Here is a 15974-nt window from a genome sequence, read left to right as displayed (position 1 = left end):
GGAAGAGAAGCTGTCAAGCAAGTACAAAATAAACACACAAATACAACTTTCTAAGTCATAAACTGAATTTCATAAATATTTATTGTTTCATGGATAAAAATTAAAGGCTTTGTGAGGTCTTTCTGTTAATCTCAGTGTGTCTGATCTCTACTTTCAAGATCTTCAAAGGAGATACTTTGTTGCTAATAGCAGGTGAATCTAATCGATTTGCTTCCTAGAAGATACTTGGTAGAGTAGGCTAAGGGTCCCTCTGAACAAAGCTTCTGTAAGATTTACTAAAACCTGTCTATACCTCATAATAGAATACAGTAGTGTTACTTAGAGTACCAGTCATGATAAGATGGTTGGGCCAGGATATACATTAACGCACTTCTTTTATGGAGGCAATCTTGCTATCTAATAAATAAAAAGTTCATTGAACTGAAACTGCTTAGTGACATAGTTGATTTGCATTCTGACACAAGCTCTTCATCTTCACATCAATTAAAAAAACTAGGCACTTTTTGAGTAGCACTGGTGTCACATTGTCACATTGTTTTTTGAAAATAATATTCCACATCAAAGAATATGTTGATTAATATTGTTTGTCTCAGCACACCTTAAGTTTTTTTATATGCAACTAAGGTCAGAAGTTTAATTGCTATAATACCATATTACATATAATGTAAGGAAAATAGTCTGAATTTATTATTTGGAGGCAGTGAAAATTTTCAGTAATTTAACCTTGTTAAAATTTTTTTCAAAACTTCATCCTTCACTAGTTCATATTTCTTTTTATGATAGTTTTGGAAATCTAGCCCTAGTATTCTGGCTGTTCAGAGATCTGCAATGCTCAAGAAGCAGCAGCAGCAGCAGCAGCAGCAGCATCAGCATCAAGCTTCATCTAATAGTGGATCAGAAGAGGTGAGTTTTCATTATGAAAGCTCTTATTTTAAAAGTAGATATAATGTGCCATCATTTAATTAGGTGTAGATATTTATGAAATTATTAGAAATAGTAAATGTTTTGAAAGGATAAGGAAATAACTGTGTTTAAGTATATGTATCAAGAGCCTCGAAATATCAATATACTGTTATCCAATAATTCCAATTTTAGGAATTAATTCAAAATAACCAGTGAAAGTGTATGTGCATTTGTGCATCACAGCAAAACTGGAAATAAACTAAATGTGAATACTATGTGCACAGATATACACATTTGTCTATTAAACCATATTTGTTACTCATATTGAATAACAGAATTCTCAATATGTTTTTAAAAATACAGGCTACAGCTTTAAACAGTATAGTTCCTATGCACACAAAAGCACACCTGCATATTTGCATGGAAACATTTAGGAAGAACTATATCAAAAGCTGTCTAGGGGCACCTAGGTGCCTCAGTCGGTTACGCATCTGATTTTGGCTCAGGTCATGATCTTGTGCCTGGTGGGTTTGAGCCCTGCATCATGCTCTGTGCAGACAGCTCAGTGCCTGGAGCCTGCTTCAGATTCTGTCTCTCTCTCTCTCTCTGTCTCTGCCCCTCCCCGGCTCATGTTCTGTGTCTCTCTCTTTCTCTCAAAAATAAATAAATGTTCGGGGCGCCTGGGTGGCGCAGTCGGTTAAGCGTCCGACTTCAGCCAGGTCACGATCTCGCGGTCCGTGAGTTCGAGCCCCGCATCGGGCTCTGGGCTGATGGCTCAGAGCCTGGAGCCTGTTTCCGATTCTGTGTCTCCCTCTCACTCTGTCCCTCCCCCGTTCATGCTTTGTCTCTCTCTGTCCCAAAAATAAATAAACGTTGAAAAAAAAATTTAAAAAAAAATAAATAAATGTTAAAAAAAAAATTAAAAGAAAAAAAAGCTAATGGGGAAGAAAAATACTGAATCAAAATTTGACATACCAACAATTAGAATTCCTTTTGAAGGCCATACTAAGCAACAATAATGGTCTCTAAAGATAGAAGATTGTAATGTTTCCTTAATTTCAGTGGCTGTTATAAATTTGTAATAAAGATGTTATTAATTACTTTATGTGCTAATGATATAAATATAACATGGGAGAAAAGCTTTACAGTTAGTGTTATTAGCAAAGTGAATGTTAAATAGTATGACAAGCAAAAATTTGATATCATGGTCAAAGTCTAATCATTAATAACATTAACCCTGGTTTTTGTTTTCTCTGTAGGATTCTTCGAGCAGTGAAGATTCTGATGACTCATCAAATGAAGTCAAAAGGAAAAAACATAAAGAGTATGTTATTTTGTTCAACTGGTCATTTTCATATCAGGAAGACCCTGTTGATTTTGTGTTTCTTTTATGAAAAATTATTGCCAAAAGTAGACTTTTGTAAATTCTTGGCTCATGACATTTTATTAGGTTAATTTAAACCATTAATCCATAACATTTATCTTTCTGTGAGGACCTGAGATTTTTTTGTGCCACTTGTTTATTGTCTGTGATCCCTCTCTCCAGAGGGGTGTTTTTAAACTCGAGAGATCCGGGGGCACCTGGGTGGCTCAGTCGGTAAAGCATCCGACTTCGGCTCAGGTCATGATCTCATGGTCCATGAGTTCGACCGCCGCGTCCGGCTCTGTGCTGACCGCTCAGAGCCTGGAGCCTGCTTCAGATTCTGTGTCTCCCTCTCTGTCTGCCGCTCCCCTGTTCATGCTCCGTCTCTGTCTCAAAAATAAATAAACATTAAAAAAAAAAAACAAAACTCGAGAGATCCACCTAGTAATAGTATCAGAAAATATTAATAACTTGGGAAACCTACATAGAAATGTAGGACCAGTGGATGATGAATAGTGGGTATTTCTGTTAAATTTATGTTAATAGCTACCTTACTTTTAATCTGCACATGAAATTTACTTTCCTGTAGAACTCATTTAGAGACTCACTATAATTTCCTCAAGATCTTGACCTGGAACGTGTTTGAGTACTTCAGATTTTCACTTATTTAGATGGTCTGGGTTTTTTTTGTTTTTTTGTTTTTAGGTTTATTTATTTATTTTGAGAGAGTGTGTATGTACATGCATGAGAAGGTAAGGGGCAGAGAAGGAGAGAGAGAATCCAAGCAGGCTCCATTCTGTGAATGCAGAGCCTGATGTGGGGCTCAATCCCATGAACCATGAGATCATGACCTGAGCCAAAATCAAGAGTCAGCCACTCAACTGACTAAACAATCCGTGTGCTCTTGGTCTGAGTTGTTTTCTCCCTTGTTTTGTCAAAAATACTGTTCCATTGTCTGTGTCTTATTTTTCTACTTTCCTTGGCTGTCCTGCAGTTTTACTTTGGTATATCTACCTTTGGATTTGTTATTTATTTGTTCCACTTTATTCACTCCTGTTATACATCTTTAACATGAAGATTCCTATCTTTTATTAGTTTCTGAAAATCCAGTCATTGTATCCCTGGACATTTTCTCATTTTGTAAATATCCCTGGTACTACTTTAATATATATCTTTTTTACTGGATTGTGTCTGTGGTAGATATCTATTGGATCATCCATCTTCTGTGTAAATCTTACTGTATCATGTTTTTTATCCCTTTATTGCTGTGTTACATCCTGGCTAATTTCCTCAGATCTGTCTACTGGTTTACTAGAAGTTTACTAGTTTACCTTTTCAGCTACTGTGTCTCATCAGCTCTATAACTCTTCCACTGAGTTAGTAATTTCTAAACTTGGCATAGGTGCAGACAAGGACTATTTTTAAAACTAGTGATTTGGGATGATGAGTAGGTTTGGTTAGGTATAAAGGTCATAATGTGTATTATAAAAAATATGGAGACATTTTCATATATTTTACCTATCTGTTGCTATTTCTAGTGTGCATACTCTCAAAAGATCTCAAGATAAAAAAGGGATTACTTCCCTGTTATGGTTTTACCATGAGCCAGATTTTATCATATGTGCTTGCTTATGGAACCCTTAGCATAGTCATAATTGATGCTTGAGGTACAGAGCAGTGGAGTAGAAGAGTAGCTGTGAGACTAGTTAGGGCATATATATAAGAATTTAATGTGTGTCTTCCACTTGAGGTTGATATTATAGCAGAATATTAATGTGTACATCCAGTAATTTTTCTCTACATGTTTACTAGAATTAAATAGACTGAGTATAGACTCAAATTAGCAATAAGGCTAAGATAATAATTGAATGTTGGTTAAAATGCACTAGTTTTTTTTCTTTATTACATTTTTCTATACTGAGTATATTTTAGGTTTCTTTATGAACATGTATTTAAAAATAAGTTTCGGAGTGTATTTTTTTTAAGTTATTTATTTTGAGAGCGGGAAAGCGAGCGTACGTGAGGAAGGGGCAGAGAGAGGGAATCCCAAGAAGATTCCTCACTGTCAGCACAGAGCCCAATGTGGGGCTCAGACCCATGGACAATGAGATCGTGACCTGAGCTGAAGTCTGATGCTTAACCAACTAAGCCACCCAGGCGCCAAGAGTGTATATTTTTAAAAATCAGTCTCCAGAAAATTAAAACGAAAGAGATTAGAATCTTTTTTTTTTTTGAGAGAGCAAGTATAATTATACAGGATTTTCAAAATTAAACCCTGTGACTCTTTAAATTATCTTTCCATGTTTTCATTCGTAGTGGTAATCAGAATAACATTTACTTATTTGCCACTCATTGAGGTATAACTAAATGATTAACAAAACCCTGGAGTTATAGGAGAACTGTATGAAGAATATTTTCCAGCATTTTTTTATTCTACACACATTTTAATATGTTAGTGTAAATGAAAGCAGCAATTTTTTTATATTAACTAAAACATAATTTATTTGATTTTTTTTGTACTTTATAAGAGGTAAAATGTGCTATACAATATAAGGATAAATAAACATACTTTGTATATTCTGTATACAGTGAAGATTGGCAAATGTCTGGGTCAGGATCTCCATCTCAATCTGGCTCAGATTCAGAATCTGAAGAAGAAAGAGATAAAAGCAGTTGTGATGAAACAGAATCTGATTATGAGCCAAAAAACAAAGTTAAAAGCAGGAAACCTCAAAATAGGTAAGTATAGTTCTCAATTTCATGCTGGAAATTGTTGGTTACAGAGATACTCTTTTTGTATATAGTGTCACATGTCTTGTTTTATGCCATTGTTTCTGTAAAACACCTCTATCTCTTGGTCTTCTTTAGATCTAAGGCAAAAAATGGAAAGAAAATTCTTGGACAAAAAAAGAGACAGCTTGATTCATCTGAGGAGGAGGATGATGAAGAAGATTATGATAATGATAAAAGAAGTTCTCGTCGCCAAGCAACTGTCAATGTTAGCTATAAAGAAGATGAAGAAATGAAAACAGATTCTGATGACCTACTGGAAGTCTGTGGAGAGGATGTTCCTCAACCTGAGGAAGAGGAATTTGAAACAATAGAACGTTTTATGGATTGTCGGATTGGGAGAAAAGGAGGTATTTTCTTTAAAAACCTATTTATTTGATTATTTCAGTGATATTTACTAGAGTAAATAAAGTATTTCTTGAAGTTATTTCAGTTTTGAAAGTCAAGAGGGTGGCTTTTCTTCTGTTTTACTTGTTATAAACTATAATTTTCTTAGCCTGAGTATTTTCTCCCCACAAAATGATCCATTTAACCTCACTTGACCTTACTTGATTTACTGCAGATAATTAGAAAAAAATTTAACCTGTGTATCAGTTTTTCTGTTATACCTAAATAATAGGTGTTATTTAGGTACTTTCAACTTTACAAATGGTTTGGTTATTTCAAAATGTTTTTATGTAGGTTATTTTTAGTTATCTTGACATGCATTTTTTTCTTTTCGGTTTTATTGAGATATGACGTAGAACATTGTACAAGTTTAAGGTGGACAGTATAATGACTTACATATATTGCAAAATGATTACCGCATTAAGTTTAGTTTCTATTTATCCATCATTTCATATAGGTAGAATAAGAAAAAAAATTTTGTTATGATAATTTAGAATCTGTTCTCTGAGCAGCTTTTAAATATACCATACAGCAGTGTTAACTATGGTCATTATGTTGTACTTTATATCCCCAGTACTTACTTATTTGTCTTATAACTGGAAGTTTGTATGCATCTACATCATTATCCCCCCCCCCCGTTGCCCCCCCAACCTACATCCACTCGCTGCCTCTATTAACTACAGTTCTGATCTCTTTTTCTATGAGGTTTTGTTTGCTTTAAATGACGTGTATAAGTGAGATTATACAGTGTTTGTCTTTGACATTTCACTTGGAGCAATGCCCTCAGTGGTGTTCTACATTGTTGCAAATGTCAGGATTTCCTTGTTTTTTGTAGCTGAATAGTATTCTATCATATATAGATAGATAGATATCTATATCTATCTATATATATCTACGTATATCACATTTTCTTTATCTTTTTGCCTGTTGATGGATACTTAGGTTGTTTCTATGTCTTGGCTATTACAAATAAAGCTGCATTGAACATGAGGGCTGCAGATATCTCCAACATAATGACTTTGGACATGGCAGTTTTTAAAGATGATTTTTCATTATTTTATTTGTAGTTATCAGGCTTCCAGTCATAAGTTGTTATAAATTGCTGTATGATCTTAGGTGTGTCACTGACTTTTAACCTTGTTTTTTCTAATTTTAAAACTGAGGAGATTAAATTAAATATTTCTGTTCTAAAATGCAGAGTTTCTTTTATGTATGTGTAATGCAATTTTACTTAAATTCTTGTACCCTGATATTTTGCCTATTTAAAAGAGAACTGGGGTGCCTGGGTGGTTCAGTCGTTTGGGCTACAGACCTCGGCACCAGATAATGGTGAGGCATGTGGGTGGCTCAGTCGGTTAAGTGTCCGACTTTGGCTCAGGTCATGATCTCACGGTTCATGGGTTTGAGCCCCACGTCGGGCTCTGTGCTGACAGCTCAGAGCCTGGAGCCTGCTTCATATTCTGTGTCTCCACCTCTCTGCCCCTCCCTTGCTTGTGCTGTGTCTCTCTCAAAAATTAATAAATATTAAAAGAAAACCATTAACAAAATAAAATTAAAAAAAAGAATATATTTTTCTATTTATATTGAATTTTTGAGTTGAAGGACATAAGCTTATAACTTAATTATATGGAATGTATTGTGCTTTCTTTTTCAGCTACTGGTGCTACTACAACCATCTATGCAGTTGAAGCAGATGGTGACCCAAATGCAGGATTTGAAAAAAACAAGGAACCAGGAGAGATCCAGTATTTAATTAAATGGAAAGGATGGTCCCATATCCACAATACTTGGGAGACAGAAGAAACCCTTAAGCAGCAGAATGTTAGAGGAATGAAAAAATTGGATAATTATAAGAAAAAAGATCAGGAGACAAAAAGATGGTAAGTGTTTTATATTACACTTAATTTTTTAGCAGTTCAAAGGTTATTACTAAAGTTTTGTTAATAAGGAATACATAGTCAAGAATCCAGTAATAACCTAAAATAATTATTTATAGACTTATTGTATTGCATCTCAAGGTAAAACTTTTTAGAAACAGCCATATCTAAATTTCTCCTTGGTGACGGTCATGTAGAATGTGTATCATATATAATGTAAATATATATGCATGTAATGTAAATGTAATATAATATATAATGTAAATATAGCTTACACATTTTTAAAATTAAAAATTAATGATGCTTCACTTTATTTCAATTACTTCCTTATTCAACTGAGTCATATTTAGATGAGTGGCAAAATGGGAGATTTTGTGCTATAGAGAGTGGGGGGGGGGGGAATGGGTTATTTAGAGGAGATTTTTAAGTCTAATTCTGGATTAAAATAATTTTTCAGGTTGAAAAATGCTTCTCCAGAAGATGTGGAATATTATAATTGCCAGCAAGAACTTACAGATGATCTACACAAACAGTATCAAATAGTGGAACGAATAATTGGTTAGTAATAAATGATTCTAATTAAACTTTTATCTTTCCATGTTTGAAATCAGAAAAAATAAATAAATTTACTATTTATACAGCAAATACAGTAGCTTAGTCTTACTGTAATAGGTTAGTATAAACCAGATGGCTAATTTTTGCTTGTGCTGTTGTTTTACCAAAAATTAGTCGTTGGATAAAATTCATTGTAAAAATAAATAAATAACCTGATTTTTCTCACAGCTCATTCCAATCAGAAGTCAGCAGCTGGTTATCCCGATTATTATTGCAAATGGCAGGGCCTTCCATACTCAGAGTGCAGCTGGGAGGATGGAGCCCTAATTTCCAAAAAGTTTCAAGCATGCATAGATGAGTATTTTAGCAGGAATCAATCAAAAACCACTCCTTTTAAAGATTGCAAAGTGAGTATTGTTTGAAATTTGTAATTGTTGAGAATAGTATTTATGCATCATAAAAATATTACAAGCTCAAATAAAGAATGGATCCTGCCTGATTTCAGATAGGCTAAGAGAGAACTGCTTGGTTGGTAGGACTTACAGGAAATGGTGTTCCTGTAATTGATATGTGGTCTTAGATGTGGCACTGTCTTTTGGCCCTGGTGAGTGAAACTATGTCAGTAAGATGATAAATTGGTGGTGGTGTTGTGAGGAGTGGCTTGGGGAGACCAAATAGGAAAATTTCCTGAAAAATAGGTGTATGTATGTGTATTTAAAAGATCGGGAGTATTTTCTTTGAAGGTAGGAAAGAAAAAGAAGGATGTACCCATAGGAAAAAAGTTAGTACCTAAGATTACCTTGCTTTAATATAGGATGTTTATACTTAAAGTGATTATTAGCAATAGTTTTGAGGATCTATATGCTAGTAAAACTTGTTTTCTTATTACAAGATTGAATTAAGTTGATAATGGTAATTAAGAAATCAGAAATTTAAGCCAGTTGTATGGTTTATTTCTGGGTCAGGGCTGCAGCAGCAGTTAATTGAATGAATTTAACATAGGTTTTGTTTGTGAACTATGTGAGGCCCCAGGTATTTCAGCCAGAACTTACTTCTATCATTTTTTGTCCAAAAAGGGCAAAATATTTCACTATACTTTGTTATAGTAATAGAAAACAGTCTTTTGATGAATCCTGAGATACATCTTGAGTCATGGAATTTCTGATTTTGATGATTTGAGATGAAATGTCAAAATTTATGGTAAAAGCTGAGATTTTCATGTTTTAAAATAATTTCCCACATTTAATGGTTCTTATTAACATTTATTTCTACTAAAGGTATTAAAACAAAGGCCAAGATTTGTAGCCCTGAAGAAGCAGCCATCCTACATTGGAGGACATGAGAGTTTAGAATTAAGAGATTATCAACTGAATGGTTTAAATTGGCTTGCTCATTCTTGGTGCAAGTAAGTATATTTTGAATTACCTGTTTGAGAGCATACGAATTTTACAAGTAGAGGATTTGGAAAAGATTTCCACCAACATGAAGGATAAAGACTGGTTTTTATATGCAGGTTTTCAAATTTCCTTAGCATATAAATAATACTTATTATATACTAAGAAGAAGATCCAGTGGAGTTTGAGGTTTAACCTGTTTGCTGCAGCACTCCATATTGAACTTAAAATCAGCATACATATATATATTTCTATCCTACAGTCCTGGACTCTTTCTCTTCCAGTTATTTCTAATATTTAGGCCTCTTCCCCTGCCTCCCCCCCCCCCCCCCACCCCGGCCCAGCCCTGTGTTTCTTGTTCTATCCTTGGCAATATAGGTAACCCTAGGGTGCAGATTTTTTGTATTTAAATTTTACTGTAGCTATAGTTTATCCTGCTGTATATTTTCTTTCTGCTAATTTTTTTACTTATTTAATATGTCTGGACTCTATCACTTGTAGATTGTGTTCTTGGCTGCATAACTGATTAAAAATAATACGTTAATCTTTAAGCTTCTTTTGTACTAAAATGGTAAACTTTGTCCACTTAAACTATTACAAAGACCTTTATTTACATTTATTATTTATGGGTAATAAAAGTGGTGTATTGTTTGTGTATACCTGTCAGATTTATTTTAACTGTTCATATAAATTTGTACATAGGTTATGTAAAAAAGTTTCTTTACAAATTTGAATCTTTATTGCATACGTAATTTTTGTTGTTACTTTGTAGAGGAAATAGTTGCATACTTGCTGATGAAATGGGCCTTGGAAAAACAATACAGACGATCTCATTTCTGAACTATTTGTTTCATGAGCATCAATTATATGGACCTTTTCTGTTAGTAGTACCACTCTCCACTCTTACTTCCTGGCAAAGGGAAATTCAGACATGGGCTTCTCAGATGAATGCTGTGGTCTATTTAGGTGACATTAACAGCAGAAATATGGTAAGTTGTTTCTCCACAAATTTAGAAATCTAGATATACTTGTCTTTCAGGATAGGTATTGTATGTATCTTTGTAGTCTTAATTTTTAGAGTAAAACTTGCCACAAGTAAGTTCTCAATACGTGTTTAATTGGCTGAATACTAAAAGTCAGTTTTCAGTTGAGTGTTACTTTATGAAATAATTTTTTCTCCTAATTTGTTGTGGAAAATTTCAGATACACATGAAAGGAGACAGAAGAGTATAATAAACCTCCATTTTACTCATCTCCAGCTTCACAGTTTTAATGCATTGCCAGTTTTGTTTCCTCCCAGATATTGTGAAACAAACCTGAATATCATTTCATCCATAAATGCCATGTTATTAAATGAATTAATCACTTATGTTTTGTTAAATGAGAACTTCCTTTAGTGCAAAATGTGTAAGAAAAATATATCTGCTATTTTTTTGTAGGTTTTGATGTGCTGTGGCATTTACATTTTATTTATAAGTAAGATTAGTGCAGCTTGTTAGGCATTGTTAAGAATAAAATGATTTTTAACGAAAATTTAAATAAAATAATTAAAATGATTTTATTACATAAACATATGCATTGTTTTTTGTGTATTTTGAGCAGATTTTATTTTAGATATTCAAGTACAAGTATACTTTTCATAATGATTATCTTAAAATTATCTTTAAAATTTCTTGATAGATAAGAACTCATGAATGGATGCATCCCCAGACCAAACGGTTAAAATTTAATATACTTTTAACAACTTATGAAATTTTATTGAAGGATAAGGTATGTATTACCTATGGTTTTCTGTTTGGTGTATATCCATTTTTCCTTTACCATGTGTTGTGGGTAGGATGAGAAGATAATTTAAATCAGGGGTCAGCAGACTACATCCTGTGGGTCAGATCTGGTTTATTTTTTATGACCTTTGAATTAAGAATATTGTTTACATTTTTAGTGAGTGTAAAAACCAAAGAATATGCAGCACAGGTCACCACACATTTGTCTGCACAAGCTAAAATACTTCATGTGAGTCTTTACAGGAAAAGTTTGCCAACTGCTGACTTACATGCAACGAGTTTGGCATAGTGCTTTGATTTGTAAGGTCTTTGAAAGAGGAGGAGAATACCTAAAAGGATTAAGCTACCCATGGATGAAGCATTGTACTAAATGCTTGATAGATGTTGTCTTATTTAATTCTTTATAGTTAATATGTCAAGTAATTCTAATCTATTATGTAAGATCCTGCTGTCATCTCTACTTTATTGGAAAGAAAAATCATGTCTGAAAATGGTTATTGAGCTTGTCTCTTGGATCGTACAACCACTAAATAGTAGAATCTGGCCTGTCTCTGTTTTAAGTCAGAGACCCATATTTATATACACAGATCCACAGTGTTTAAAGGTCATACAGTGAATTATTCCTACACTTGGAGTAAAGACACTTCCAAATTTATATCTTACTTTCTCCAAATTGACACTAATAGAAGCTTCTGCTGCCCTTCGGCTAAAAATCTTTTGTAAAAATTTTTAAATGATAACTATTTTAAATGATAGTTATCATTTAAATTTTTTTATTTTTTCTCTCTTTTTTTTTTTAGAATGTGTATGCTATTATGCTCTGTTTTCCAGTGGGTGAATTAGTCATGGAGGGAACTTTATTTTGCATGTTGAGTTACTTGATTTGAAGATTCCAATAAATCTTGAAATAATACGTAGTTATTATCTGAAAACAAGACAAAAGCATGTTCTCAATTTTAATTTGCCTCAGTTTAATAATTTGAATTTCACTTTTCTCTTAAAACATTAACTGTGTTCTTCTGTTCATTTTAAGGCATTCCTTGGAGGTCTGAATTGGGCGTTTATAGGTGTAGATGAAGCACATCGATTAAAGAATGATGACTCTCTTCTGTATAAAACTTTAATAGACTTTAAATCCAATCACCGTCTCCTTATTACTGGAACTCCTCTACAGAACTCCCTTAAAGAGCTGTGGTCTTTGCTACATTTCATTATGCCAGAAAAGTAAGATAAATTAGGATATGCAATTTTAATGTTAGTTTTGAATGTTAAGCTTAGCAAGAAAATATTAGTATAGGTAGTAATAAGGTCTGTAAGAAGTATTAATTATCCTTGAACATTAGATTACAGATTTTTAAGAAGGAAAAAAAAGGGGGGTGATGCAGCATTTCACATTTCTAATAATATTTTAACTTTTCAAATTTGTAAATAAATAAGCTTGAGTCATGTGTAATAAATTACAACAGTTGATTCTGCCCATGTTCAAAATATACTTTGCTTGAAAAACAAACAGTATCATTCTTAGTACTTAATATTAGCAATAACAACAGTAATAAGGTACTGGTAATCCCTTTTTTAAATGGGGAAAACTAGACTAGATAAGGATAAATAACTTGTCCAAGATCACAAAATTGCTCCCTTTCAATAGATTCAGAACTTTAATATATTCTTTGAGAAATATTTTAGTGACAATTCTGTACTTGAAAATATTTTATTTAATATCTTTAACTCCAGGAGAATCCTAATTTTCATAAAATAACCTATTTTTCACCTTTATGTAGATGTAAGATGGGTTTCTTGGGAAGGATAGTCCTTAGAAGTGACTAATGTTAGCTAGTCTTTTCCTGAAAGTCTATATTTTGCTTATATGTGACTACCCTGAAAATTTTCATATTCAGTATGACTTTTTCAGTGATTTTTCCATTTTCTTAAATTTTTAAGGTTTTCTTCCTGGGAAGATTTTGAAGAAGAACATGGAAAAGGCAGAGAATATGGTTATGCAAGCCTCCACAAGGAGCTTGAACCATTTCTGTTACGCAGAGTTAAAAAAGATGTGGAAAAATCTCTTCCTGCCAAGGTTGAGCAGATTTTAAGAATGGAAATGAGTGCTTTACAGAAACAGTATTACAAGTAAGCTGTAAACAGAGCACATGTTCTGGACCTTTAATTCTAAATAATCCCCCTATCCTTGTCTCATGGAGGTGCTGTCTCTCCTCCCACTAGGGTCTTAGAGCAATAACAATTCTTGAATATTAAAATAGGTTTATATTATGACATATTGAAGCAAAGAGAGATCAACTTGTCCAAGATAACGGGTAACCTAAGATTAATTAAATCATCATTAATTGCATTTGTCTACTTTATGCTCTTTTAACATACATAGGGTTTCTGTTAAATATTAGTTAATACTGACTACTTAAGTGTTAGTGATACTAAGGCATTATTATATAGTTATGATAGTTCCATAATTGACAGAGGTAGAGGCCAGAAAAAGAAAGTTTTAGGACACACCCTCTCTTTTCCCCCATGTGGAAGAATATTAATATAAATTATATATGTCGGAGCACCTGGATGGCTCAGTTAAGCGTCCGACTCTGGCTCAGGTCATGAACTCTCAGTTTGTGAGTTTGAGCCCCACGTCAGGCTTTGTGCTGACAGCTGGGAGTCTGGAGCCAGCTTCAGATTCTCTGCCCCTCCCCTTGCTCATGCTCTGTCTCTCGGTCTCAAAAATAAACATTAAAAAAAAATTATGTATGTCAGAACTATACATAATGTTTCAAAGAATCAAAAAGAGAATATCTATCCTAATATCTGTTTAAACATTTAATTGCATAAAATCCATGGCTACCTGCATTTGGATTTTCAGAAATTTATGGTAAAACTGTAAGTGCCATTCCATTAAAAAAAAACATTCAGGGGCGCCTGGGTGGCGCAGTCGGTTAAGCGTCCGACTTCAGCCAGGTCACGATCTCGCGGTCTGGGAGTTCGAGCCCCGCGTCAGGCTCTGGGCTGATGGCTCAGAGCCTGGAGCTTGTTTCCGATTCTGTGTCTCCCTCTCTCTCTGCCCCTCCCCCGTTCATGCTGTGTCTCTCTCTGTCCCAAAAATAAATAAATGTTGAAAAAAAAAAAATTAAAAAAAAAAAAAACATTCATTGCATGAATTTTAGGTTTGTATTATGGAAAATCTCAAGCATATACAAAAAGAGGATGACATAATAAACCCCCAACACTCAGCTTTGTTTTCAGTTCAGATAGCCAGTCTTATTTTATCTCTAGACATTCCCATTTCCTATCATTTTGAGGCGAATCAGAGATAAATTATTCCAAGTTCCTTCAAAGACTAATCTTGAAAAATGAAGAAAATAAAAGGTGGTAGAAGACAAAGTACATCATAATGAGAGGAAATGTTACATAGTTATATAAATAGTTTGGAGTAATAAAATCTACCTATAATTTTTCTACAAGTTGTAATTGTATTGTGTTAACTGTAATTTAGAGAAGGCATTGTGGTTAAACCAGGTATGCTCATGAGGTTTTTTTATAAGTCTACATATCGGTTGCCTAATATACTAAGATTTGTTGGAAGGTTAATATAGATAATAGTTAACCATTAAAAAAATTTTTCTTGGGGCGCCTGGGTGGCGCAGTCGGTTAAGCGTCCGACTTCAGCCAGGTCACGATCTCCCGGTCCGGGAGTTCGAGCCCCGCGTCGGGCTCTGGGCTGATGGCTCAGAGCCTGGAGCCTGTTTCCGATTCTGTGTGTCCCTCTCTCTCTGGCCCTCCCCCGTTCATGCTCTGTCTCTCTCTGTCCCAAAAATAAATAAATGTTGAAAAAAAAATTAAAAAAAAAAAAAATTTTTTTTCTTTAATGTTTATTTTTGAGAGAGAGAGAGGGGGACAGAGCGTGAGTGGGGGAAGGGCAAAGAGAAGGAGACAGTGTCAAACAGGCTCCAGGCTCTGAGCTGTCAGTACAGAGCCCGATGCGGGGCTTGAACTCACGAACCATGAGGTCATGACCTGAGCTGAAGTCAGACGCTTCACTGAGCCACCCGGGTGCCCTGATAGTTAACCATTTTGAAGTAACTTTGGGGGGAAAAGGATTAATACACTATACTCACTATGTTACATTAAGCCTTTACTGTATATTAATCGGATTCTCAGTCTTATGAACAAAGTTCACGAGTCTTCTGAACGATGTTTGGACCATAGTATATCCAGTTGTGAACTTCATAATGGTACAGTTTTGCTTTGGTGCTTGATTTTTTTTTTTTTTTTTAATGGTTTTAGAATTCATCCTGGTAATTATTCTGCTAACCATCATTTTCTTGGTATTTTTTTTTTTTAAACAGATGGATATTAACTAGGAATTACAAAGCCCTCAGCAAAGGTTCCAAGGGCAGTACCTCAGGCTTTTTGAACATTATGATGGAGCTAAAGAAATGTTGTAACCATTGCTACCTCATTAAACCACCAGATAATAATGAATTCTATAATAAACAGGAGGCCTTACAAGTAAGGATTTTTGCTTTGTAGTAAAGCAAAATTCTAGAAATGTTTATTTCAGTTATAACTGAAAATGGCATGATGCTTTAATATATTGGTTAGAAGTTTTCTTTGGTTATGGTATATTAAATAATGGTGTTAATTATTTTCTTTGTCTTTATTAAAAAAGCCTTCAGAATTATAATTCATACAATTATTTTGATCATTTTTATAAAAATGGATTTGTATGGACTACCAAGAGTTATCCAGGAGAAATCCCTTAGTATATTCTTAAATGACAAAAATTCACATTATGATGCTGAATTTGTGATATGGCAAATGATAGTTTTTTAATAAATATATATATATTTTAATGTTTCTTTATTTTTGAGCGAGAAAGACACCGCACGAGTGTGGGAGGGGCAGGGAAAGAGGGAGA

The 15974-nt window shown here is 33.9% G+C and overlaps 1 protein-coding gene across 3 annotated transcripts in view; it reads left to right on the top strand.

Moving 5' to 3' along the window:
* CHD1 (chromodomain helicase DNA binding protein 1) overlaps positions 1-15974 on the top strand; it is a 77568-nt gene that overhangs the window by 25450 nt on the left and 36144 nt on the right. For all 3 annotated transcript variants that reach the window (XM_043594414.1, XM_043594403.1, XM_043594424.1), the window contains exons 4-16: positions 784-903; positions 2163-2227; positions 4856-5005; positions 5135-5406; positions 7098-7323; positions 7778-7878; positions 8104-8282; positions 9153-9280; positions 10042-10258; positions 10950-11039; positions 12087-12277; positions 12995-13183; positions 15403-15565. In XM_043594414.1, coding sequence (XP_043450349.1) covers positions 784-903; positions 2163-2227; positions 4856-5005; positions 5135-5406; positions 7098-7323; positions 7778-7878; positions 8104-8282; positions 9153-9280; positions 10042-10258; positions 10950-11039; positions 12087-12277; positions 12995-13183; positions 15403-15565 — 2091 coding nt within the window. The remainder of the gene's footprint in view (positions 1-783; positions 904-2162; positions 2228-4855; positions 5006-5134; positions 5407-7097; positions 7324-7777; positions 7879-8103; positions 8283-9152; positions 9281-10041; positions 10259-10949; positions 11040-12086; positions 12278-12994; positions 13184-15402; positions 15566-15974) is intronic.

The sequence above is a fragment of the Prionailurus bengalensis genome, chromosome A1 (assembly GCF_016509475.1).
Source record: "Prionailurus bengalensis isolate Pbe53 chromosome A1, Fcat_Pben_1.1_paternal_pri, whole genome shotgun sequence".
NCBI classification, from domain to species: Eukaryota; Metazoa; Chordata; class Mammalia; order Carnivora; family Felidae; genus Prionailurus; species Prionailurus bengalensis.
This window is presented reverse-complemented; position numbering and strand designations above follow the sequence as displayed.